General features: G+C 41.0%; 1 protein-coding gene across 1 annotated transcript in view; it reads left to right on the forward strand.

Moving 5' to 3' along the window:
- The window catches only part of LOC147361900 (ATP-binding cassette sub-family C member 4-like), a 171,412-nt gene that overhangs the window by 105,475 nt on the left and 40,110 nt on the right, over window positions 1–25,827 (forward strand). Inside the window, exons 21-26 of the mRNA XM_086330241.1 lie at window positions 3,279–3,429; window positions 8,736–8,855; window positions 10,026–10,136; window positions 11,061–11,167; window positions 12,277–12,468; window positions 21,360–21,515. Coding sequence (XP_086186367.1) covers window positions 3,279–3,429; window positions 8,736–8,855; window positions 10,026–10,136; window positions 11,061–11,167; window positions 12,277–12,468; window positions 21,360–21,515 — 837 coding nt within the window. The remainder of the gene's footprint in view (window positions 1–3,278; window positions 3,430–8,735; window positions 8,856–10,025; window positions 10,137–11,060; window positions 11,168–12,276; window positions 12,469–21,359; window positions 21,516–25,827) is intronic.

Genomic DNA, 25,827 nt, shown 5'->3' on the forward strand with positions numbered 1-25,827 from the left:
AGAGCTCTAAGTTGATTTTTTTCAGAGAAAGGTGGTCAGGGATAGCCCCTGTTAATGTCAGAAGAGTTGGTGAAAGTCGTGAAATAGTAAAACAGACAGATTCTGGTTTTGGGGTAGCTGCTCAGGCAGATCCAGGGGGGCCCTTGAGCCCTGACTCGCCTTGCCCATCAGGGCTCTCCCACATGACCTTGTCATGGGTAGGAACTCCCGTGCTGGCTCCCAGCAGTAATGGGTCTTCAGTTCATTTCAGTTCAGTCACTCAGTCATGTCAGACTCTTTGCAGTCCCATGAATTGCAGCATGCCAGGCCTCCTTGTCCATCACCATCTCCTGGAGTTCACTCAAACTCACATCCATCGAGTCGGTGATGCCATCCAGCCATCTCATCCTCTGTGGTCCCCTTCCCCTCCTGCCCCCAATCCCTCCCAGCATCAGAGTCTTTTCCAATGAGTCAACTCTTTGCATGAGGTGGCCAAAATACTGGAGTTTCAGCTTTAGCATCATTCCTTCCAAAGAATACCCAGGGAAAGTGAAAAAGTTAGCTAAAAGCTCAACATTCAGAAAACGAAGATCGTGGCACTGGTCACATCATTTCATGGGAAATAGATGGGGAAACAGTGGAAACAGTGTCAGACTTTATCTTTTGGGGCTCCAAAATCACTGCAGATGGTGACTGAAGGCATGAAGTTAAAAGATACTTACTCCTTGGAAGAAAAGTTATGACCAACCTATATAGCATGTTGAAAAGCAGAGACATTACTTTGCCAACAAAGGTCTGTCTAGTCAAGGGTATGGTTTTTCCATTGGTCATGTATGGATGTGAGAGTTGGACTGTGAAGAAAGCTGAGCACTGAAGAATTGGTGCTTTTGAACTGTGGTGTTGGAGAAGACTCTTGAGAGTCCCTTGGACTGCAAGGAGTTCCAACTGGTCCATTCTAAAAGAGATCAGCCCTGGGTGTTCTTCAGTGGGTACCTAAGGAAGAAACATTGGTACAGGCCCCTGTGGAGCCCTTCATTTTGATCTTACCTCTGCTTTCCAGGTTATCTGCCAAGCTAGGTTAGTCATAAAAGGCCCTCACGTGGGGAGAGCCAGATCATTGAAACTGGTGGATGTTGTCCAAATGATGCGGGTCTGCTAAAAAACTGTAATTTGTATTTTTCCCTGGTTGACATTTTAGTAGGATTTTTTGATAACCAACAATGGGGAGCCAAGTGACTAAAGACTAGACATAGCAGGAGCTGGAAGGACCCCTCCCCATGAGCATGGAGAGTCCAGCATGGTGGGATACACAGTTAATGCAGTGGCTTTAAGAAATCATTCATCTGTAGGTCTAATAGGAGAGAGGTCAGACAGCCCTATTTTTCTCCACTTATGATTGGAATTTATTCCTTCAGAATTCTGTCCTCTTCACTCTGAGTTTTGTATTGATACGACGGCAGAGATCGGGAAAAACAGGAAAGGCACATGGATCTCCATCCAGAACATGCTATTTGGCTCACAAGGGCTCCTAGACACAAAGTCATGGTTCCGGACATTTCCTCCTCCTCCTCTCAGGCTCCCCCTGCCCACAGCTATGGCTCTAGGATTTTCTGAGTACAAACTGCTCCTGTCTTTCTCCATGACCTGCAGTCCTTCCCTGGAAAACTTAGGACAACCACTTACCCTCCTAGCTTCATGTATTATCTGTAAATGAAAATAAAGTTTTTGCTTTTCTCATTCAGAAGATGGTTGTGAATATCCTCTGAGAAAACTGATCAGGAAGAGCTGTGAAATGATAACCTGAGTCTCTGTGATAACAGACATTACCCCCCTAATCCATCCCTCAGAGACATGACATTCTGGGGCCAGCTGCCCTGGGTGACAAGGTAGGGAGGCTCTGAGGTGGCATATGTGGGATGCAAGTGATAGTGGTGCTGAGAGGACACAGAACAACTGGTGTTAATTTGGACAAACATCTTAACTTAGTCCCAACTCCTTTTCAGTCCAAATCTCCATCAACTGTGATTACCACCTACTGTGATTACTCTTTCTATTTGTTAAACCAGCCTGTAAATTTCAGTCCTAAGTCTTCTCAGAATTGTCTAAGAATTTTCAGGTATTCCTCTCTGTGTTTCCCTAGCATTCAGTACCATGTTCAAATCACCATGGATTTGTATCCATCTGAGATCATAAACTCCAGAGGCCTTGGCCTAGGCCTTGTGAATCTGCATGTCTCCACCAACCCACTTCTCTCTTAGCAAGCAGATGCTAAGTATTGACTGTATTCTTATTGCCTGAAGCTGCCCACCACAGTATCATACTTTTCCTGATAAAGTTTTGAATGCTTACATCAGCATCAACCAATGATTTGTAGAAGACTATTCTCCAAGATAAAATCATCTCACAGATGATGTGGTAATTAAGTGAATGTTCATGGAACTTTTAGCACAGTGCCTTGCATATAGTAAATGCCTGGTAAATGGTGTCTGCTGTTGTTATAATCACTAACCTTTGAAATGTACATTTTATATACTTAGCACGATGATAGAAAGTTGGCTGTATGTTAGGGGAAAGCTTAAATATGTCATAAAGTCTCATGACATGGGCTTCCCGGCTTTGTGACTTATACTTTGGAGTGTCTATCAGGTTTTCCTCTCCCTGGGCCTCAGTGTCTCCATCTGTAAAATGAGATAATACTGTTCCTAGGTAGAGCTCTTGTGAGGATAAACAAGTTAATGCATGTGAAGTATCAAATGTTCAGCCCTGAACACAGTCAGCACTCAGTAAATGTTAACTATGGATAGAAAACCAAGAAAGAGGAATTTCCACTTCCAAAGATCAATATTTTAATTTTTTTCCTACATTTCTGGACCCTGAATTTGTAATTAACCACTTCTTTATCCCTGCATGTATAGCTGAGGCTTCCGGATTCCTCATCCTTTATGCCTGCTCGCTCATCCCTCTAGTAACACCTGCTGACTCCTGATAGTTTGGGATTCAGCTCCTACTCTCTAAACCTCATATATTCTCTTCTGTTAAAGATAGTAATGACTCTCTCATAGTGCTACTGAGTGTATCACAAGAGCAGATAACTAGGAAGTTCTTATCAGAGTGTTTGGCTCATACAATAAACATCATGAGGACCGCCTATAATTTTATTTCTTTGGATAGAAAAGCATTCCTTGCTGTTCCAACAAGTCTTTCAAGGAAAGGAGTTCAATCCTAACAACACAAACCATTAAAGTTTATCTTTGAAAAGTATCCTTGACATGGAGGTCTCTGTATTTTTGTTATTTCAGATGTTTCTACTTGTGATTGGTGTGGTGGCTGTGATGGTGGCTACGATTCCTTGGGTGGCTATACCTGTGATTCCCCTTGGCATCATTTTCTTTGTTCTCCGGCGATATTCCTTAGAGACATCACGAGATGTGAAACGCCTGGAATCCACAAGTGAGTACCAAGGCTCTCAGGTTGGGAGGGCAGTACAGGCTGGCTTTCATTTATGCTATAATTAACCACACCCCTGAAATTCTGCAGATTCATTCTTGAATTTCTCACTAAGTTAATTTTAGGTAATTGAACATATTACCACTGAGTCCATGTGTCCCTTAAGGCAAATGGACCTGGTGATGGGTCAGTTCCAGTTTGAATCTTAGGACAGGGAATATAAGCACCATGAGGACAGGCACTGTTTCTCTCTGGTTCATGACATACTTCCTAACACAGAGTATCAAGCCTATACATTTTTTAAAAATAAAATATTTCATCATGTTGGAACTAAGCAGAAGGAAAACAGAGAATTTTTCTTCTCCTTAAGTTACCAGAGATGACAAGAAAGGAAACAATTAGGAAAAGGATAGGAGACATCAGGAAATATATGTTAGAACTGATATATTTGAAAAATACATTCTTTCACATGTTTATGTAAGTTGCAGTTGTTAAATGTATTGAAAAGATAAGTCCTGTTATTTTCAGCTTTGCTGTTTATCATCACCAGTATTTGGGGTGATACAACAGGGTGATCCCCTGTTTTTCTAAACTACTCATATAAATAGTGCTGAAAATGATCCCCTAGGAGAACACAGGAGGGGGAATATGTTCAGTATGCATCTGGCCTACTACCCCATTCAACTTTCTAGTTTTAGAATAATGGAGAACAGGGACTTTCCTGGTGGTTTTATGGTTAAGAGTCTGCACTTCAATTTAGGGGGCACAGCTTCATTTCCTGATTGAGTAACTAAGATCCTGTATGGTGCAGCAAAAAAAAAAAAAAAAAAAAATGGAGAACACATTTTATGATTAATCATTCTATAGGTAATCACAGATTATGAAATAATTGAATTTATCTCATTATTAATATATATATTTCATCACTAATAAAACAATAAGGAAAATCGAATTGCTATGTATTTCTTAAAAAGTTATAAGAACTATAGCTGAAAAGTGAGGAGGGAAGGTTTGTATCAGAGACCTCAACCATTAATAATTATTTCAAATTAATACCAACTTAACCTTCTAGATACCAAGCCAAGTAGAGAAGCATATTGAGTCCCATGGTTCTTTGTATCTACTAATGGAAAAATTTCTCAATTCATCCAGTCACAGAAGCTTTTTTCATTGTGACATTTGCATGTTTTGTTTCTGTAGTAAACACTTAAGAAGTATTTATTCTAATTATTTGTGAAAAGGATAGTGATCATCAGTTTCATAAAAGCTATATAAAAAAATTTGGTCATCAAGAGAACCAGCTAAAGTTTCATAAAGTCCATTTTTGTGAGATGTTTGAATGGATGAATAGCAGTAGAGCCCAGATGTGAGTGACATTGTGCTGATGCGACCTGGGGAGGCAGAAGAGGGAGTGATGAGCTCCATCCAGTCCTCTGTGTAGACAAGGCTTCAGACATTTTATCGTTTGAGGCTGCCCATGAAATTCAGTCAGTCAGCAGTCTTTTTTCAAGAAGAAGTACAGGATTTTCTGTGTTTGTTCTGGGGAGTTTGAGGACTTTGGCATCATCCTTGTACAATATTGGGGCTCTTTGCACCCAGAGGTTGGAGGTTTTCTGAACATAAATAATAATAATATATAATATTAATAAATCAATAATATTTTATTAATAATACAATAATATAATAATTTTTCTGGAAAAAAATGTGCATCGTCACACATGGGCATCCTTAATCCTGATTATTCTCTCTCTGAGACACTACTGTTGTGATTAAGCACAGCCTTGGAAGTAAGGCATGGTTGACTCTCAACACCCAGGTTTATCACTAATGTGGGTCAATATACTTAATACTGAGCAGAGAGTTCTCTTAATCCTTCAGTCTTTGGAGTTCTCATGAGGATTTATTGAACTGATGCTTGTAAAGTGCTTGGTGGCCACTACTAAAGGCACTAGAACCAGGAACATGAAGGGATTAAAAACTTATTCACAACTAGCAGGTCTCACACGGCTTGAATGATAACCTGCAGCCATGCTGTCAACGTGGGGTCCCTTGCCCGGGAAGATCTGCAGTCCTGGTGAGGTGTGTCCCCAGGTGTCCTCAAGGTTGTGGAAAACATAGCTGTCAGGCATGTGAACTGTAGGGTTACACATGTCTGTGACTGCAGACTGCTGCCATGGATGTTACATAGTCTTCTTCAGAACAGCAAGCTCAGTGTTTTTGAGAAAAAGGGTGTTGTTACATTGAGCAGGGTAAGATCAAAGCCTTGACATCCCCTCTACCCCTGTACTAGTTAATTTTCTTTGCAGACACTCCATTTCATTCATTCTGGCATCCTGCTCAGCCCTAAATGAGATTTGAAAGAAACAGGATGGCTTTTCACAGGTCCTGATTCCCTCTGACCTGCTGTAACTCTTGGGCATGAGGTGAGGTAGGTAATGGGGTGTTTGGTTCTCTGGTGTTCAAGGCTGAGATGATACCTGGTTTCTAAAGTCAACCCCACCCTCCATCCCTGCTGGAGAGAATCAGCTGCACTTTGATCTGAAGAGAGAAGCAGGTGAGGGAGGCCGTGCTGGAGAGTTCACTCCAGGATCTCCCTGGGGGAACAGCCACATCTACTTCTTTCTCAGAAGCCTTGTCTGTGTGTGTTGACATCACAACATTTACTCTGGAAGTGAGAGCCTGGTTCTAGTGAGTTCTATATACTCCCTGGAGCTGGACTTGTGGCATCCTTCTAACAGGGTGATGGCCCCAGAATTCACCTGCATCATCCCTGTGAGCACCCTGCTTCCAGACTGACTGGATTCTGGGGTTGAGTTGGGACGCCTGCTGGGGTGAAGAAAAGGCCTTTCTAATTTGGAGCAGGAGCTCAGTCTATGTTCATTTTGCTTTTATAAGTGTAAAATTATAGGAAAGTAAAATAAATAGTTAGTTAAATGAAGAGTAGTGTGGATGTTGGAATGAAAACACAGGTACCCAACCGGATGATCAAAAACATCACTGAATCACTTTAAGCTCTGTGCCTGAATTAAGTACAAAGGGGAAATGTTAGAAAATGTAATTTTTCAGAGAAGGTGTTTTCCCTGTATCAGTTCCACAGGTGAGGCCTCTAACAGTTAAGGTTCCTGGTCAGATGTCCTAGGTGGAAAAAGCCCCAGGGCTGAGTGGATGGTCAGCTGGCCCCCAGCCCAGAGCTTCTGACCCTCTCTAAGCCCTAGTATCTCACGGGAGGAAACCTGTTCCTTCCTTCTTTATAGAACTGGGGACACTAAGCACAGAAGAGGGTTCTGTGTCTTTGCCTGTTTATGCCCCCCCCCCACCCCCCCACACACCTGTAGTGCCTGTGTGCACATTGGTACTGACTGAACCATTCAGATGCTAGGCTAAGGAGAGAGGACTTGAAAACAGTTTAGAGTTTACCCCCTTGATTCTTTTCCCTCATCATTTTATAAAGTCTCTGTAGCCTCCTGTAAGATAAATGATCATAACTTCCTCTAAACACCCAGGTTTTACTAACAGGTCTTATCTAGGAGGGGTTTCCAAGGTGGTGCTAGTGGTAAAGAACCCACCTGCCAATGCCAGATTCATAAGAGACAGGGCTTGGATCCCTGGGTCAGCAAGATCCCCTGAAGGAGGAAATGGCCACCCACTCCAGTGTTCTTGCCTGGAGAATCCCATGGACAGAGAAGCCTGGAGGGCTATGGTCCATAGGGTCTCAAAGAGTTGGAAACAACAAGCAACTTAGCACTCATGCTTCTCTAGGAGACGCACAGGTAACAAAGTGATGTCAGTATTTTCTGCTGTTAAAACACGTTACCGCTCATCCCAGACAGAGGTCACAGGCTCACTATCTGCCCCTGAGAAGAGCAAGTTACATCCTCGTTCATGGTGGGGAATGAAAACCATAAGGAGTCCTCTCTGCCTGGGAGCCTGCAGCCCACCTGTTCCCTGACAGGCAAGAGCCTGACCCAGGTGCTTGTGGTCACTATGCTCTTAGAGAAGATGGCAGGAAATGAATGGGCAATCATGTGACACCAGATCCCAAACCCACATGAAGTCACTCAAAAGAAAATGGACACTGAGGCCACTGTCAGAATCTAAAATGGTGATGTGAATGTCGCATGTCACAGTGACCTCCAAATACCAGGACAGGTATCCAGCAGGGCAGTTATGAAAACATCCATCAGGTTCCCAGAGCAGAAGTCAAGACTGTTCAAACTCTCCTCATCTGCCGGGTCCTGTGGGTACAAGGGTGGTGCAGTGCCGGGTGCTCCATGACCTGCACAGAGGCTCCTGGCGCAGGTGCAGGGGGAGGCCCAGGACGGGGGAGGTGGCAGACTGTCTGCTCCCCTTACTCGTCTCACCCTGTCCTGGGTCTGGGTCTGGTGCAGGGTAGGGGATGTACTGACTCTATCCCAGACTTTAGGCTACTCATCTAAGAAGGACATAGCACACAGGTTGCTCATCAAACTTTATCTTGGTGAGGACTCTAATGAGGAATTAAATTTTGGAATGCTACTGACTCAAAAATTAGTGAATAATACTCAGCCATGAAAAAGCATGTAATACTTCCATTTGCAGCAATATGTATGGGCCTAGAGAATATTATTCTTAGTAAAGTAAGCCACAGAAAAATAAATATGATATCACATCACTTATACATAGAATCTAAAAGATAATATGGCTCAGAGACATAGAAACAAACTTATGGTTACCAAAGTTGGGGGACTAAGAGGGAGGAACATATTAGGAGAATGGGATTAATACACAATACCACTTGAAATAGGTGAGTAACAAAGATTTACTGTAAAGCACAGGGAATTTTTTCAGTATCTTATAATAATCTATAATGGACTATAATCAGAAAAAAATAACTGAATTTCTATACTATATACCTGAAACCAACACAATACTGTGAATCAACTGTGCTTCAATATATTTTGAAAATATGAACAATTTCCACCTGGAAGTATACCAGAAGAATTTGGAGAGAGGCGTGTTTGAGGAGGACCTTGATAAAAGAAGTAGTGAAGAATTCTAGCTGTGATTTGAATTTGGTCAAAGAAAGGTTTAAAGAGAATCTTTCATTTCTAGGTTTTTAAAGTAAAGGTTGGTGTGAGCAAGAGTTTGAGGGTCACATGGAGGACCCTCTCCAGAAGGGATGTTGTCCCTCCTCTCCCAGGCAGCCCACCAAGAAGCCACAGGTGTGTCCTTTGGTGGGACATGTGACCATAAAGCCCAGGAGGCAGTGGGTTTCCTCGCATCCAGCCTCCCTGACTTTCTCTGCCATGTGTCTGTCTCTGCTTCCCCAGCACGGAGCCCAGTGTTTTCCCACTTAGCATCTTCTCTTCAGGGACTCTGGAGCATCCGGGCGTACAAAGCTGAACAGAGGTTTCAGGAAGTGTTCGACGCATGCCAGGACTTGCACTCAGGTCTGTACATTTCTGAAAGTGATTTCAAAGGATGGGGTGTGCTGCCTTCTCAGGCCTGACCTCCCCCTTAGGTGGTCTTGCTGGCCAGGTCCTCTTTCTGTGTGCTCCATTGTCCTTCTCTGCACACCTGTGTCCCCCACCCCTTCCTCTCAGCATCCCCTCTGTGCACCCCTCTTCCCCTCTCACATGCCTGCTTTCTCCCCTGACTGCCTTGCATTGTCCTTCCATCACTGTGCCCTATGGCTTTCTGTCCCTTTAGGACAGGAGTCAGCAAACTTTCTTTTGGCAAAAACGTGGATAAAAATATTGTAGGCTTTGTGTACTGTATAGTCTCAGTTGTAACTACTCACTATGGAGACAGGCAAAGATAATACATCAGCAAATGGCTGTGGTTGCATTCCAATAAAACCTTATTTTCAGAACCCAATGGTGGCTATTCTTGGCCCCAAAACTGTAGTTTGCCAGTTCTCTTATCAGAGCATGCAGGGTGGCTGACATGATTAAGGAAAATCATTTCCTGATCATCAGATTTGCTGCTGACTTCCTGTGTGTTCTTTATCTCTGAATTTTTTTTTTCTAGGTAGAAGTTTCAGAATTTACTCTAAGTTTATAAAAATTTGGCCTATCTTTCCAATCTTTATTGTGTTTTGAAGGTAAAATGGCATTTCGAAAGACACATGCCAATCTGGTTAGCTCATGGTCATTTAGATACTGGCTCCTGAGAATAAACACTGTGCAGGACTCCGTAGTAAGATCAGAATGTGTGGGAAACAGCAGGGCTGTGCTGTTTGCTGTCTGAGAGCTGGGAACAGTCAACCCTATGAGAGGATGATCTTCACATTGAGGCCCAGCACTGCAGGAAACACAGCAGTGAGACCATTTCCCATCTTCTTTATTAGAATCATGTTTCTGTTTATAAGCCATGGGTTGTATGTTTTGGTTCATGCTCCCCACAAAGCCCTTGAACTTGTTCCTATGTATCCTATACGTTGTCTTGTGTCAAAATGTAGCTTTCTGGAATCTTTAGGCTCCTTAGGTGTGTATCTTTGCTATTCTATCTTGTATAAAAATCTTTTGTATTTCAACTGAGCAAAATGCTCTCCCTCTTTAGAAGCAGCTAACATGGTTTTTCTATTTATGTACTGTGCTTATTACGGTTCAAAAATCCAGAGGCTTGGTTCCTGCTTTTGACGACGTCCCGATGGCTCGCTGTGTATCTGGATGTCATCTGTGCCATCTTTGTCACTGTTGTTGCCTTTGGGGCCCTGGCTCTGGCAGAAAGTAAGTGCAGATGTGAATAATGGTTTGTGGTATGCTTACAGTTTATAGTCTTGTTTACAGTTATTAAATTATTGCCACCTCATCTAATATCATATACTGTTTGGTTCTCATGAACTATATTAAAGTGTTTGCAGCATATGATTCCACAGTGTGGTCTATATGAAGTCATTTGTGTCTTAATATGAGACTTTTAATCATTTCATCTTTTGTTGAATGGTTGAAGTCTACACAACTGTAGCAAGCTGAACATTCTTGGTAGTATCCTGTAGTTGGGAGGAGAGAACCAAGTTTACTATTAAGCTTTTCCTTCAGCTTAGAGGTTAGGTTTTAGCTTTAGGGCTATTCAAATCTCTTGGTTGTAGATGCCTGGTACACTGGGTTGAGAAAGATTTTCTGCAGCGAAGAACATTGTCCAACTGTGTGGGTACCAGATGAGCTATTGTTGGTGTGTGTGGCATGAATTCACCGTCCCTAATGATTCCATACTAACTGCATTGAATCTTTAACATGGAACAATGAAAGTAGTATTTTACATTTAAAAGCACTTGCTCTTAAAACCTATTGCCTTTTTTTGTGTGTGTGGTTTCAACTGCAGCTGCGTTGGATATGTAGAAAGTTATATTACCTAATGGTTCTTGCAGACATAATGATGGAAGTCTGAATAATGACTTGATTCTTCACCTATATGATATTGTCACATATATGTAAGTCCTGATGGGATTAATAAACACATCTCACAGTATTTCATAGTCATTTTCCCCACTGTATTATGATCTCAATCCACATAGTAAAAGTATGAATAATACGATCATGACATATGAATGATTGAAATATGATAAAGGAATCTTCTTTGTAAAGTTACAGAAGGAGCTGAACAAGGGTTTAAGAACCATTCTGACTTCATTCCTCTTCTTCTATGTTTAGCTTTGAACCCCGGAAAGATTGGCCTGGTGCTCTCTCTCGCCCTCACGCTCACACTCACGGGGATGTTCCAGTGTTGTGTCAGGCAAAGCATCGAAGCTGAGAATATGGTGATGTTAACCTTATTTTTCTTAGCCTTTTCAAATCTCCTGGCCATTAGCTGGCATAAAAGCAATTCTTAGGTTGAACCATAAAATTCTTGCTTTTACATCATGATTAACAGAGTTTTCTTTCTTTCTTTCTTTTTTTTTTTGCATCCTCTTCCATCTATTTAAAGTTAATATAAAATAAAATATATTTGTGTTTTTCTCAGTCTTTTGTGTGCTGTGTCAGCAAGTTTTATATTCATCACAAACTGTCTTCAAATATAATAAATATCTCTGCAGGAGAAATGTTCTGAAATCCTGGAGAGAATAAAAGCTAATTTCTTAGTGGCTTTTTTATCTTTGTTTCTTAATAGATAATTCCTCATGGTTGGTTAAGATAAAGGATTCAGCATTTTGAGATTTGTTTATTTAATTAGTAGATTCCTCCACTCCCATTTTAGCATCTGTTCTTGTGTGTGCTGAACACCTGAATTTGCTGGTGTCTCTTCTTTCTGGTCATATAAGCACCCACTCAGAATGCACTATCAGAGTTGTGGAGTTTTGCCACCTTAAGAGACCTTAGTCAATATGTAAATTGTAATCTCTTTTGAATATTTGCACCTTCTCCCAAAGGGAGAAAAACAAATGAAAATGAAAACTTTCCACTTCTTGCTTTTAATAAAGCAGAGAGTGACTAATTATTAAAATGAGGTTTGATAACCTTCCAGTTCTGCTCATCTATAGCAGATGGCCCTTCTGTAGCTGCACATTACTGATTGGTGTCCATAAGTATTCTTTTCTTAAACAAAATTCCCTAATTTTTTTAATTCAGGTGTGAAAACTAGATCAATAAAAGCTTTGCATTCATTTCTCTAATTCTTTTAGTTTTCATATAATATTGAAGAAAGTACCTGTAAATGACAATGTTACAAGACCATGAACAAGTTTGCAAATCATCAAAGGCCTCATAAAACTCCTACTTCTCTCCTTTGTGGATGCTAAGACCTGAGATCTTCTGAACCATGGAAAAGCTGATGTAAAGATATAAAAGCAGAAGGTTTCATTTATAGTCTCTGAACATCCATAAGCAACACCCTCCTTTCCTAACTCCTGTGATGTCTTATGTATTTCAGATGATTTCAGTAGAAAGGGGGATTGAATATACAGAGTGTGAGAAAGAAGCGCTCTGGGAATACAAGTTTCGACCACCACCAGCCTGGCCCCATACAGGAGTGATTGACTTTTACAATGTGAACTTCAGATACAGCTTAGATGAGCCTCTGGTATTGAAGGACCTGATACCATGCATATTCTCAAGTGAAAAGGTTTGTTTAAGCCATTTGCCTCTTTAAAATCGAGCTAAAGATTTAGTGCTATATCCACTATTGGTTTCCTTGTCAGTGAGTCCAGAGGATTCTCTTGGATGCAGATTAGATCAATGACATTACATGAGAATCTTTCTTGGAAACTGACCATGGGATGGGGATCCCAGCGTTTCTTTCCCTGGGTCATGAGCTCACTCATGGTGGTTGTTGGCCCTGGGCTCTGGAGCTGGAGTTTAACCTGACCCGGGACGCTATATATGACACCTGATTATTCATAGTTTGGGAAGTGAGCCCTAGCTCCCTGTCATGAACTCTCCCAATATCTCTCCACTTTCTTCCTTTCCATCTTTTCTTCTTTGTATTTCTGAAATATTCTCTTATTCCTATGTTACTCGCTGGTTGCAGCCTCCTCCTCTCTCCCATGGCCCTTACCGTAAACTTGTCCTCCACTCACCTACACTGAGCTGTCATCTCCCTGCCCTCCCTCCCACAGACTACTTGTTTCTTTCTTTTGTTTTTTAATTTATTTATTTTAATTGGAGGCTAATTACTTTACAATATTGTATTGATTTTGCCATACATCAACATGAATCCGCCACGGGTGTACACGTCTTCCCCATCCTGAACCCCCCTCCCACCTCCCTCCCAATACCATCCCTCTGGGTCATCCCAGTGAGCATATATATGGAATTTAGAAAGATAGTAATGATAACCCTGTATGCAAGACAGCAAAAGACTTCTTCTTTCTTTAGCACAGATCTAATCCTTACCGGCCTAGTTGACCTGTTGCTAGAAGCATAGTGCAGCCCTAAGTCCACTTCAGCAGGGGCCATGGGATGAGCTTGTAGTGAAAACTGAGGAGCCCAGAATCATGACTCAGTCAGGGGTGAGGAAACAGAGCTCCCAGATGGAGTCAGGGCCCAGAGATTCACTCAGAGTAGATGAGAGCTAATTGAAGGGAGCAGAGGAAGATGCACTTGGGAGACGGCAGAGAGGTTTATGATCTGGTCCTGTCAGCGTCCATGTCTGCAGGTGATGTTCCTATTTACACTCAGTTTGGGGCCCTCGACTGGGACCAGGGCAGGATCTTGAAGAAGAGAATAAACCATGACACACAAGGTGGTAGGAAGCTCTTCCCCACCTACCTGTCCAGCACTGAGTCCTAACATGCTCACACCCTCTACACTCAGGTCATGTGTAGATTCTCCCAAAGCACCATGTCCTGCCTGCTTCCAGTGTGCATACACTGCCGCTCCACCTCAGAGACACTTCCCTTCTGTCGTCTGGATGGAGAAAGTCTCCTCATTTTCACAGTCAACTCTAATGCATCTGCCTCTTCAGGCCCCTCTCTGCTTCCATAGCATCTTATATATTCTTTTAAGATAGAGCTTATGGTAGACCTGTGTTCACAGCAGACAAAAGTTGGAAGCAACCCAAGATGATGATGTCCATGATGAAAGTGACAGATGAATGGATAAACAAATATGGTATACCCTTACCATTAAATGATATGTAGCTTTAAAAAAGGAAAAAATGACCAGTGATGAAACTTGAGGTTATCATGACATATGAAATAAACCAGACACAAATGGATCCAATACCATATGATTCACTTTTTATGAGGTTCCTGGAGAAATCAAAGACAAAGTAGAATGATGGTCCCCAGTAACGGAGGGAGGAGAATGGGCTATTGTTGTTTAATAGGTGCAGAATTTCAGTTTTACAAGGGAACATATGTTCTGAGGTTTGGTTATACAACAATGTGAATATACTTGACACTATAATCACTTAATATAGTTAAATTAGTAAATTTCATGTTACATGTTGGTGGTGGTGTTCAGTCACTCAGTCATGTCTGACTCTCTGTGACTCACATGGACTGCAGTACGCCAGGCTTCCCTGTCCATCACCACTCCCAGAGCTTGCTCAAACTCATGTCCATTGAGTCCGTGATGCCATCCAACCATCTCATCCTCTGTCATCCCCTTCTCCTCCTGCCTTCAATATTTCCCAACATCAGGGTCTTTTCTAATGAGTTAGCTCTTCCCATCAGGTGCCAAAGTATTGAAGCTTCAGCTTCAGCTTCAGCATTAGTCCTTCTAATGAATATTCAGGATTGATTTCCTTTAGGATTGACCGATTTGATGTCCTTGCAGTCCAAGGAGTTCAAGATTCTTGACAGTCTTCTCTGACACCACAGTTCAAAAGCATCAGTTCTTTGGTGCTCAGCTTTCTTTATGGTCCAACTCTCACATCCATACATGACTACTGGAAAAACCATAGCTTTAAATATATGGACCTTTGTCAGCAAAGTAATATCTCTGCTTTTTAATATGCTGCCTAGGTTGGTCATAAATTTTCTTCGAAGTAGCAAGTGTCTTTTAATTCCATGGCTGTAGTCACTATCTGCAGTGATTTTGGAGCCCAAGAAAATAAAGTCTCTCACTGTTTCCATTGTTTCCTCATCTATTTGGTATGAAATGAGGGGGTCAGATGCCATGACCTTAGTTTTTTGAATGTTGAATTTTAGCAGCTTTTTCACTCTCCTCTTTCACTTTCATCAAGAGGCTCTTTAGTTCCTCTTCACTTTCTGCCATAAGGGTTGTGTCATCTGCATATCTGAAGTTATTGATATTTCTCCCAGCAATCTTGATTCCAGCTTGTGCTTCATCCATTCGGCATTTTGAATGAAGTACTTTTCGTGTAAGTAAAAAAAAACAGGGTTACAATATACAGCCTTGACATACTCCTTTCCCAAATTTGAACCAGTCTGTTATTCCATGTCTGGTTCTAACTGTTGCTTCTTGACCAGTATACAGGTTTCTACATGTATTTTGCCACAATTAACATAAAAGATATAGCACCTGTGCTATCCTTTGTAATTTTGAGTCTGTATCTCACAGAACCCTGAGGTTTAAGTTCAGGGAGCATCTTATTTTCATCCTCGTTCCCTAGAGAATGGCATTACAGGTACATAGAGGGTGCTGGGGACTGCTGGATAGGAGAGTAACACACACATGTGAACAACCAGTAACCAAAACATACTCACAAGACAACTGGGTAAGCAATAGATTACATTTAAATAACCACTCTTTAAAACTCTCCACCACAGACATACCTAGAAGACTATAGCTGTGATATAATGAATGATAGCCTTGTAACATAAAAGAATAAACATTCAACTTAATGCCCCAAAGAGACTCAGGGAGCAGCTTCAGTTAGTCACTGAACAAAAGTTGGCTCCTAATTATTTCTAGTCTCACTGTAGGTCAGGAAGAAGGTGAGGACTTCTGTGTTTGGAAACATTAACCACAGCTCTTGACACAGCCCTGTCCCTGAGAGTACTGTAGGCAAATCAATGTTTGATTACTCATAGTTCTGTGTCCATCAGATTTCACCTTGTCAGTATAACTCCACTAATTTGTGTGTGTTTCTTCCAAAGCCATAAATATGAATTATCTTAGAAACTTCATATATAGCTTAAGAACATAACAGTTTTGTATTCTTCCATCTTAAATCTCCCAAAATCATAGGACTATCTGAGATTCTAAAATGTTTGAGAAAACATTTGATTTGAAGACTCAATTAATAAATATGACAATCTGACTTTTGATCTGTGTCTTGGTCCACTCAGCATCACCATTAGCTTCACTTCTGTGTTGTGAGATGATACCCAGGCAGTGTGTTCTCGAAATGATTTCCCTCCACCTGTGTACAACCCATGGAGAAGGCAATGGCATCCCACTCCAGTACTCTTGCCTGGAAAATCCATGGACAGAGGAGCCTGGTAGGCTGAAGTCCATGGGGTCGCCAAGAGCTGGGCACGACTGAGCGACTTCACTTTGACTTTTCACTTTCATGCATTGGAGAAGGAAATTGCAACCCACTCCAGTGTTCTTGCCTGGAGAATCCCGGGGGTGGGGAAGTCCTGTGGGCTGCTGTCTATGGGGTCGCACAGAGTCAGACACTACTGAAGCAACTTAGCAGCAGCAGCAGCAGTGTACAACCCAGTTTTCCTTTCCTACTCACCTGTCCCAGCCCTGTCACTCCAGGACACCCCTTTGGTGTTGGCTTTGATTAAGAAAGGCTGCTGCAGGAGAGGGGAGGACTTGGGCATGAGCCCACCCAGTAGAAGGGGTGCTCTATTGTCTTTCTGCCATGTCCTCTGCTGTCCTGATTCATGGAAGTTAAAGTTAATAGGAAAGTGTAGTTGGTGCTATGCTGGTTTTTTTTCATGGAAGAAATACCAAGTAAATCTAAAGATCCAGAATGAGATAAATGCAACCCTAGGCTTCCTGGGTAGATTTTGAACTTGGGCTGCATTTCTCATTTAGATGATTTTTGGTTGATTTGATAATTTTAAAGAGTCCTGGGCAATTTTAAAGCATTTTCCATCTCTAGAGGTAGATTGACTTTGCTTGTTATTTTTTTCTTGCTCAGAGGTATTACTTGAAATTTAACAGATGCTTGCTATAATGTGTAAAAATATTGGTTTCCTACATTTTCTCCTTTTTTTTACATATTTTCTCAGTAATTCCTCCCCTCACTTCCAGTTTGTCCCACTTTGTCTCTAAGTTTCCTGATTCCTTGTGACTCAGACTGTGTTGCCAGGGTCAGTATCACCTGCATATCTTCGATCTTCTTATACAGAATCTCAGGCTCATCCAGACCACTTTCTCAGCATTGCATTTGAACAGGACCTTCCAAGAAAGTCCTTTCTCTCCCATAGACAGTTTTTGATGACACATAACCCATGATTTCCAAGAAATGTCCTTTGACAGTTTGAAACCAAATTCATGAATCACCGAAATGCCTGCTGTGTTTGAGCGTGAGGCTCTGGAACATTCTACAGCACTTAATACCCTATAGATTTATTTACTTTCATATTCTGCAAATCACACCCTTGCATTATAATCCAATTCTGTGTGATCCCACTGCATTTGTTTGATCCTTTCCATGGAGTCTGTCTTCATCATGGGCAGTTTTCATCCTGCTCCCGCCTTCCCCACATCAGCCTCTTGCAGGGACTAGATGGATTTCCCACAGGCTTAGCCCTGCCTGGACCTGGAGTCAGAGACAGCCCCACCCAGCAGCATATATGTGTGGCTCTTTCACCACCTGATGGGATCCAAAATGAGTCTTGCTCCCCAAGCAGGACAAGAGGTCTGTTTGGCCTGTTCCCCAGGAACAATGTACCCAACTTAGCTGCAGGTTTCTCTCCCAGACCAACTGTGGGTGCAGTTTCTTCCTGCAGACAGCCAGCCCACCTGACCTCACTTTCTGTGTTTTACCTACACAGAGGGACATAATAAAGTGTCAGGCCATCTAGGTGATAAGAAAACCATCAGCAGATGGAAAAGAGGCCAACATATGTGGACTTGAGTCCTATCTTGTGACTTTTAGGCTCTGTTATTTCAGGTAGACTTAGTTGCCTGACACTTTAGGCATGGCCTTAGTTGCCAGGCTACTTAGATGGCCTGATACTTTTATCTTATCCCTCTGTGTAGCTAAAACAGAGAAAGTGGGGAGAGGTGTAGCTGCAGTTAAAGAACATGTCTAACAGAGATCTTATGATGGGAGAGTTGAAACATAACATGAACATAAATGCATAAAATGTGATGGGTGGAACAAGAGGGATGACTTCACTGAGCAAAGAGGGTACCTGAGGTCAGGTGGGCTAGCTGTCATGAGTTTGAGCAAATTCCAGGAGTTGGTAATGGACAGGGAAGCCTGGCATGCTGCAGTCCATGGGGTCACAGAGTCAGACACGACTGAGCAACTGAACTGACTGACTGAAGTAATCTTATGCAGGCTTCCCAGGTGTCTCAGTGGTAAAGAATTCACCTGCAATGCAGGAGACATGGGTTCAGTCTGTGGGTCAGAAAGATCTCCTGGAGAAGGAAATGGCTACCCACTCTGATATTCTTGCCTGGGAAATCTCATGGACAGAGGAGCCTGGCAGACTACAGTCCATGGGATCACAAAAGAGTCAGATACGACTTAGCAACTAAACAACAACAACAACATAATTAAGGAAAGAGTTTATTCTGTTTTTCAAAAGTAGCACAGCTGGCATTCGGGTACTGAATGTGGTCCTTAAAATGAGGAATTGAGTCATGAAGCATTGCAGGGGAAGAATTTTCAGGGCTTGGCACTATACTGGACTTTGGGAAAACTGGAAGTAAGGTAGACATTTTGAGCCTATGAGCCTGGGAAAGAAGTAATGAGATTAGAATGGGGAAGTCAGAGGAAGCAGCTGTTTTGTGTGGGCCATTGGGTGTTGATCATGTTAGGTTTGGTATATGAAGAGAGATCTAGATGCAAATATCTAACAATTTGGTGTGATCATCAGAAACCAACACCTCTGTGGTCTGGGAAAACAGCAAGGGGCCATCACAAAGCAGCTAAAATAAGATTGTCTCCAAATATCTTTATGTTAGGAATGCAAACTTATTCATGCTGGTGACACTCTGCATGGCCAATTGGTAAAACACATTGATGACCTGGGAAAGACTTGAGACTATAGCTTTGATTGCTGAATGGTAGAAATAGCCAGAGCCTGGTTTTCTTTGAGTAGCCTTTTTCTTACTCTCCTCACTGGGGTTTGGAGCTCACAGTCCCGTTGTGAGCAGCCTGTGGTGCCCCTGAGAATCTTGGCCATTTACCAAAAGTTTGTTCCTGTTTGAACAGGTAGATCAGTTTTAGTGGAACTGAGAGTAACATTCTCATAGACACAGTTCTCACCTGTGTCCTGATTTGTGTTGATTTATATATGGGAACAGCCAGAAATACAGGCATACCTTGTTTGATTGTGCCTCACAGATAGTGCTTTAAAAAAAAAAAAAATTGAGCATTCATGGCAGCCCTGCATCGAGGAAATGGATCAGCACCATTTTTCCTACAGCATTTGCTCGGTTTGTATCTCTCACATTTTGGTGATTCTTGCAAAATTTCAAACTTTTTTGTTTTGCTTTTGTTGTGGTGATCTGAAATTTAATGTTACTATAACCCAATAAAAGCTCAGATAGTGGTTAGTGTTTTTATAGAAATAAAATATTTGAAAATTAAGGTATGTACATTGTAGACATAATGTAGACTATAAAATAGTGTCAATATTGTGATATTTATATTATTGAGGTGGTCTGGAACCAACTCTGCAATATCTTTGAGGTCTGTCTGTACACAGAATACATGAGTTTTATATATATATATATATATATATATATATATACACACACACACACACACACACACACATCCATACATACCCTAGACCTGCCTATGTACAGAGACTGGTCCATCTATATTATATAAATTAGGGTATAATATAAGGTACAAAATGACCTCAAAGATAATAAAATTAGGTAAACCCTCTTTTCTTACATTTAACCTCTGTAATGATAAATTATTTTTTGAAATGCCATGACTGATTTTGCAGACTAAGATTCGATACTCTGGAGATATTCAAGTGAGAAAATATGAAAGGTTCTGAGCATGGGCATTCTGATAACAGTGCTCAGAAAAATTTAGTTCTCTGTTCAAATCCAAGAGTTTTAAAAATTTACTGAGTTAATTTATAAATGATTGAACGCATGTCTTATACCCCTCATCAATTCCAAATCCCTAAATAGAGAAATTGAAATCATCTCTTGGGAAGTTCCCACCAGGGAATTTGCAGTTGAGCAAGCTCATTGGTCAGGGGGAAAAAAAAAAAATGTCTCTGCATACATATTGAATGCACACAGTTAAAAGCCAGTCTTTACAGTATAGTTTTATTCCCCCCCAACATTTTTACCTGTATTATACAGATTCTTTAATCTTACTGTTAGTACACTTAATTTTTCTCTGCTTTTTAAAAAAATCTTTAAATTTTATATTATAGTTGATTAACAGTGGTGTGTTAGCTTAATGTGTACAACAGAGTGATTCAGTTATATGTATACATGTGTGTATTCTTTTTCAAATTCTTTTCCATTTAGATTATTACATAGCATTGAGCAGAGCTGCCTGTGTTATACAGTAGGTTCTTGTTCGTTAACCATTTTAAATATAGTAGTGTGTATATGTCAATCCCAAACTCCCTATCTCTGTTTTGGTTTTAATAACTAGACTGACACTTGACATGTATCTTTCCAAGATTCAGTTGTAAGTATTAATTTGTTATAAAATGCCTTTTGAACTGCTCAAATTAAAGGCCCCATATAAATAGCAAAAGTTGTTTGTGTTGTTGACTCATTATGTGTATTCTGTCTATTGGCCACTGTCTTTTAAGACACTGAGAACTGCATTTTATAATTTTAAGGTGTTTCCTTTCAAGATAGAATATAATCAAAATATTTAACATAAGTGATTTATTTTCTCTACCAAAGAATAATTCCTATTAAATAACAGATCCCTGAAAAAGTGAGTATTTGGTTATGTATCACACTTCTGACTAGACTTGACATCTCTGTACACTTACCCATATAATTCTAAAAGTCAAAATACCTGGACAAGTAGGGATAAAGCTAATTTATAAGCTGACTTCTTTTGGACCACTTAGAAGACTGCTGGCTTTTCACTGCTAGTGTATTGATTCTATTAGTTTTAACTTGTCTTGTGACCATGGGGTCCCAACCAGGGGACAGTTGTCAATGTCTGAAATTTTTGGTTGCTATAGTTTGTGGGGTGCTTCTGGTATGCAGTGGGTAGAGTGGCTACTGCTAACCCTTCAGAAATACACAGGGTAGTCCCCCATCCCCTCAACAAAATAGCAATAGTGCCATCCATGTTTGAGAAATTTAGAGACTACTCTTTATATAGAACTTTCTAAAATCATCTTCAGCAATCAGATTTTCTGCTATGTTGGTTGCATACTGTTAATTCTTAATTCTTCCTGGATCACTTCACAGGTTGGCATCGTGGGAAGAACAGGAGCTGGAAAAAGTTCCCTCATTGCTGCCCTTCTTAGATTGTCAGAGCCTGAAGGTAGAATTCTAATTGATGACATCTGGACAACTGAAATTGGACTTCACGATTTAAGGAAGAAAATGACAGTTGCACCTCAGGTATGCACATCAGAGTATTCTTACGTGTTCTTTTTATGAGGCACTTGATTTAATTGCTTTTAATTTGATTGTTTTTTTTTTTTTTTCCAAATTGCATGAAAGGTTGATCTTTTTTCTCCCAGTAGAGAATATATTTGGCAGCAGGTATTTTCAATGGGCATTTTATCAGATACCAGACTCTGTTTGTTTATTCATTCATTTGTTTCTTTTGTGTGCGTGTTATTTAATAACTGACTCGGACAGATTTCTGGACTTAGACTTTTTTAGGTGTCATGATTTTGTCTATTAATAACCACATAATTCTAAGACAAAATGATAACTGGTTTGTGCAGCACTGGAGAGGTTTCTATAGGGAAACCTGAATTTTGTGTTTTAATGATGGAATTTTGTTGTAGGAAATAAAACCACCTTTTCAAGGGTGATTACCTCCCTGGAGGACTTTCTGTGAAACTGTGGGGCTTTGAAAATTATAGGGTATATAGATGCTTTGGGGAGTCTTTTAGAATTCAGCTATTAGTCAATTATTTTAACCAGGGAGGCAGAACAGAATAATGACTTAGAACAGGGGACTTGGAATTCCCTCTTTGTGTACCTCAGTTTTTTCTCCCTTATAAGGCAGCTAACAGTCCAACTCATTGAGCTGTTGTGAGGGCTAAATGGGCCAGTGCATGTGCGGTGCTTCATGTAGACCCCTTATGTGCTGGTTGTGATGGTGAAGCTTTGAATTGATCTCTTCCTGGGCTCTGATTCTGTTTTCCTTTGTTCTGATTCTTTATTTTTGTTTGTTTTGTGTGGGTTTGTTTTTGGTTTGTTGTTTTTGTTCTTCTTGCTAAAGAAATATGATTTTTAGGGAGTGTTTTAGAGGCTGGATTATATAAATATGCACAATAGAAACTCCTGAAAGTTAAAAATAGTATTATCATCAGTTAAGTTCAGTACAGTTGCTCAGTTGTGTCCAACTCTTTGAGACCCCAGGGACTGCAGCACGCCAGGCTTTCCCGTCCATCACCAATATCCGGAGCTTGCTCAAACTCATGTTTATCAAGTCAGTGATGCCATACAACCATCTTAACCTCTGTCATCCCCTTCTCCTCCTGCTTTCAATCTTTCCCAGCATCAGGGTCTTTTCAAGTGAGTCAGTTCTTTGCATCAGCTGGCCAAAGTATTGAGTTTCAGCTTCAACATCAGTCCTTCCAATGAATATTCAGGACTGATTTCCTTTAGGATGGGCTGATTCAATCTCCTTGCAGTCCAAGAGACTCTCAAGAGTCTTCTCCAACACCACAGTTCAAAAGCATCCATTCTTTGGTGCTCAGCTTTCTTTATAGTCCAACTCTCACATCCATACATGACTACTGGAAAAGCCACAGCTTTGATTAGATGGACCTTTGTTGGCAAAGTAATGTTTCTACTTTATAATATGCTATCTAAGTTGGTCATAACTTTTCTTCCAAGGAGCAAGTGTCTTTTAATTTCATGGCTGCAATCACAATCTGCAGTGATTTTGGAGCCCAAGGAAACAAAGTCTCTCACTGTTTCCATTGTTTCACCTATCTATTTGCCATGAAGTGATGGGACCAGATGCCATGATATAAGTTTTCTGAATGTTGAGCTTTAAGCCAACTTTTTCACTCACCTTTTTTGCTTTCATCAAGAGGCTCTTTATTTCTTCTTCCCTTTCTGCCATAAGGGTGGAGTTATCTGCATATCTGAGGTTATTGATATTTCTCCCGGAAATCTTGATTCCAGCTTGTGCTTCATCCTGGCCAGCATTTTGCATGATGTACTGTGCATATAAGTTAAATAATCAAGGTGACAATAAACTACCTTGATGTGCTTTTTTCCTGATTTAGAACCAGTCTGTTGTTCCAGGTACAGTACTAACCATTGCTTCTTGACCTGCATACAGATTTCTCAGGAGGCAGATCAGGTGGTCTGGTATTCTCATCTCTGTAAGAATTTTCCACAGTTTGTTGTGATCCACACAGTCAAAGGCTTTGGCATAGTCAGTAAAGCATAAGTAGATATTTTTCTGCAATTCTCTTGCTTTTCCGATGATCCAGCATATGTTGGCAATTTGATCTCTGGTTCCTCTGCCTTTTCTAAATCCAGCTTGAACATCTGGAAATTCATGGTTCACATACTGTTGAAGCCTGGCTTGGAGAATTTTGAGCATTTCTTTACTAGTGTGTGAGATGAGTGCAATTGTGCAGTAGTTTGAACTTTCTTTGGCATTGCCTTTCTTTGGGATTGGAATGAAAACTGACCTTTTCCAGTCCTGTGTACTCTGCATATAAGTTAAATAAGCAAAGTGACCATATACAGCCTTGACATACTCCTTTCCCAATTTGGAACCAGAATTATCATATGATACTGCAGTTCTATTTTAGGGTATAAACCCCAAATATTGAAAGCAGGGTCATGAGTAGATCTCTATATATGTGTGTTCATAGCAACATTATTCACAATAGCAAAAATATGGAGTCACCTAAGGTCCCATTTGGAGAAGGCAATGGCACCCCACTCCAGTACTCTTGCCTGGAAAATCCCATGGACGGAGGAGCCTGGTGGGCTGCAGTCCATGGGGTCGCACAGAGTCGGACATGACTGAGCGAATTCACTTTCACTTTTCACTTTCATGCATTGGAGAAGGAAATGGCAACCCACTCCAGAGTTCTTGCCTGGAGAATCCCAGGGACAGGGAAGCCTAGTGGGCTGCAGTCCATGGGGTCACACAGAGTCGGACACTACTGAAGTGACTTAGCAGCAGCAAGGTCCCATTGATAGATAACTGGAAAAACAAAAAATGGTTGCTGCTGCTGCTGCTAAGTCACTTCAGCCATGTCTGACTCTGTTATATATATATATATATATATATGTGTGTGTGTGTGTGTGTGTGTGTGTGTGTGTGTGTGTCTGTGTGTCTGTGTGTCTGTGTGTGTGTTTATACACACACACACAATGGAATATAGTTCAGCCTTATAAAGGAAGCCAATTCTGATACATGCTACAATACAGGTGAACCTTGAGGAAACTATGTTAAGTGAAATAAGCCAGTCACAGATGATAATTGCTGTATAATTCTATTAATATGAAGTACCCAGATTAGTCAGTTCATAGAGACAGGAAGAATGGTGGGTGCCCGGATTTGCAGGGAGGGGAGTTGTTTAATGGCTATAGAGTTTCACTTGTGCAAAATGGATGGAGTCTGTGGCTAGATGGTGGTGATGGCTGTACAATAATGGGAGTGTATTTAATACTACTGAAATGTACACTTAAAAGTCATTAAGATGGTAAATATTATGTCTTGTTGAGTGACTAAGTCATGTCTGACTTTTTGCACCACATGGACTATAAACTACCAGGCTCCTCTGTCCATTGGATTTTCCAATCAAGAATACTGGAGTGCATTGCCATTTCCTTCTCCAGAGCTCCTTAACCCAGTGATCAAATCCACATCTCCTGCATTGCAGGCATTGGCAGGCAGATTCTTTACTGCTGAGCCACACTATTTTGCCACAGTTTAAAAACAATTTTTAAAATATATGCCTTTCAGGAAAAATCAGAATAAATTTTCAGCACCTGTAACCCTTATATTTAAAGATTTCCTCTGGCTACCAGATTCATGACTTAGTAGTTTCAGTAGAATGAAGGAGTTTAGATTCCCAAGTTTTGATTGTACCGATCTCTGAAATGAATCAAATGAGACTAATTAGCAGAAATAGTGGATGTGTCTAAGTCCTTTTATATCCTCAGATGAAAGAATCTATAAATGTGCCCTGTGTTATTTTTAATATCTCTTAATTAAAAAAATAGGTTGTATGCTTGTGTATATAAGAGAACTTTATCAATAAAGAAAAACATGGGATGATTCTTGGCCCTGCTGGTAATATTTGGAATCACATCTGAGCGAAGACTAAACATCCCTCGACATCACCAGGTTTTGGTTCTGTTCTATCAGTCTCCACCCTACTTTTGCTCATGCTCTGTGTACACACTCTGGAGGAGGAGGAGAACATGATTACAAAGCAGTGCTAAACTTTGTATTCAGGTAAATAATGATCACCAACCATTATAACTACAAAACTTATTATTCCACTTTATATGCCTTTGTCTCCAAGGCACAATGTTGGTTGATAAAAGAGAGAGTTTCTACAGAGACCCTACTGCTGGGAGCCAGCGCAGGAGTTCCCACCCATGACAAAGGTCATGTGGAGAGGCCTGATATGAAAAGGCGAGCCAGGACTCAAGGGGGCCCCTGGATCTGCTTGAGCATCTACCCCCAGAACCAGAATCTGTCTGTTTTGCTATT

This window comes from Bos grunniens, chromosome 12, assembly GCF_055505025.1.
Source record: "Bos grunniens cultivar Pamir isolate PY7600 chromosome 12, Bosgru_T2T1.0, whole genome shotgun sequence".
NCBI lineage: Eukaryota > Metazoa > Chordata > Mammalia > Artiodactyla > Bovidae > Bos > Bos grunniens.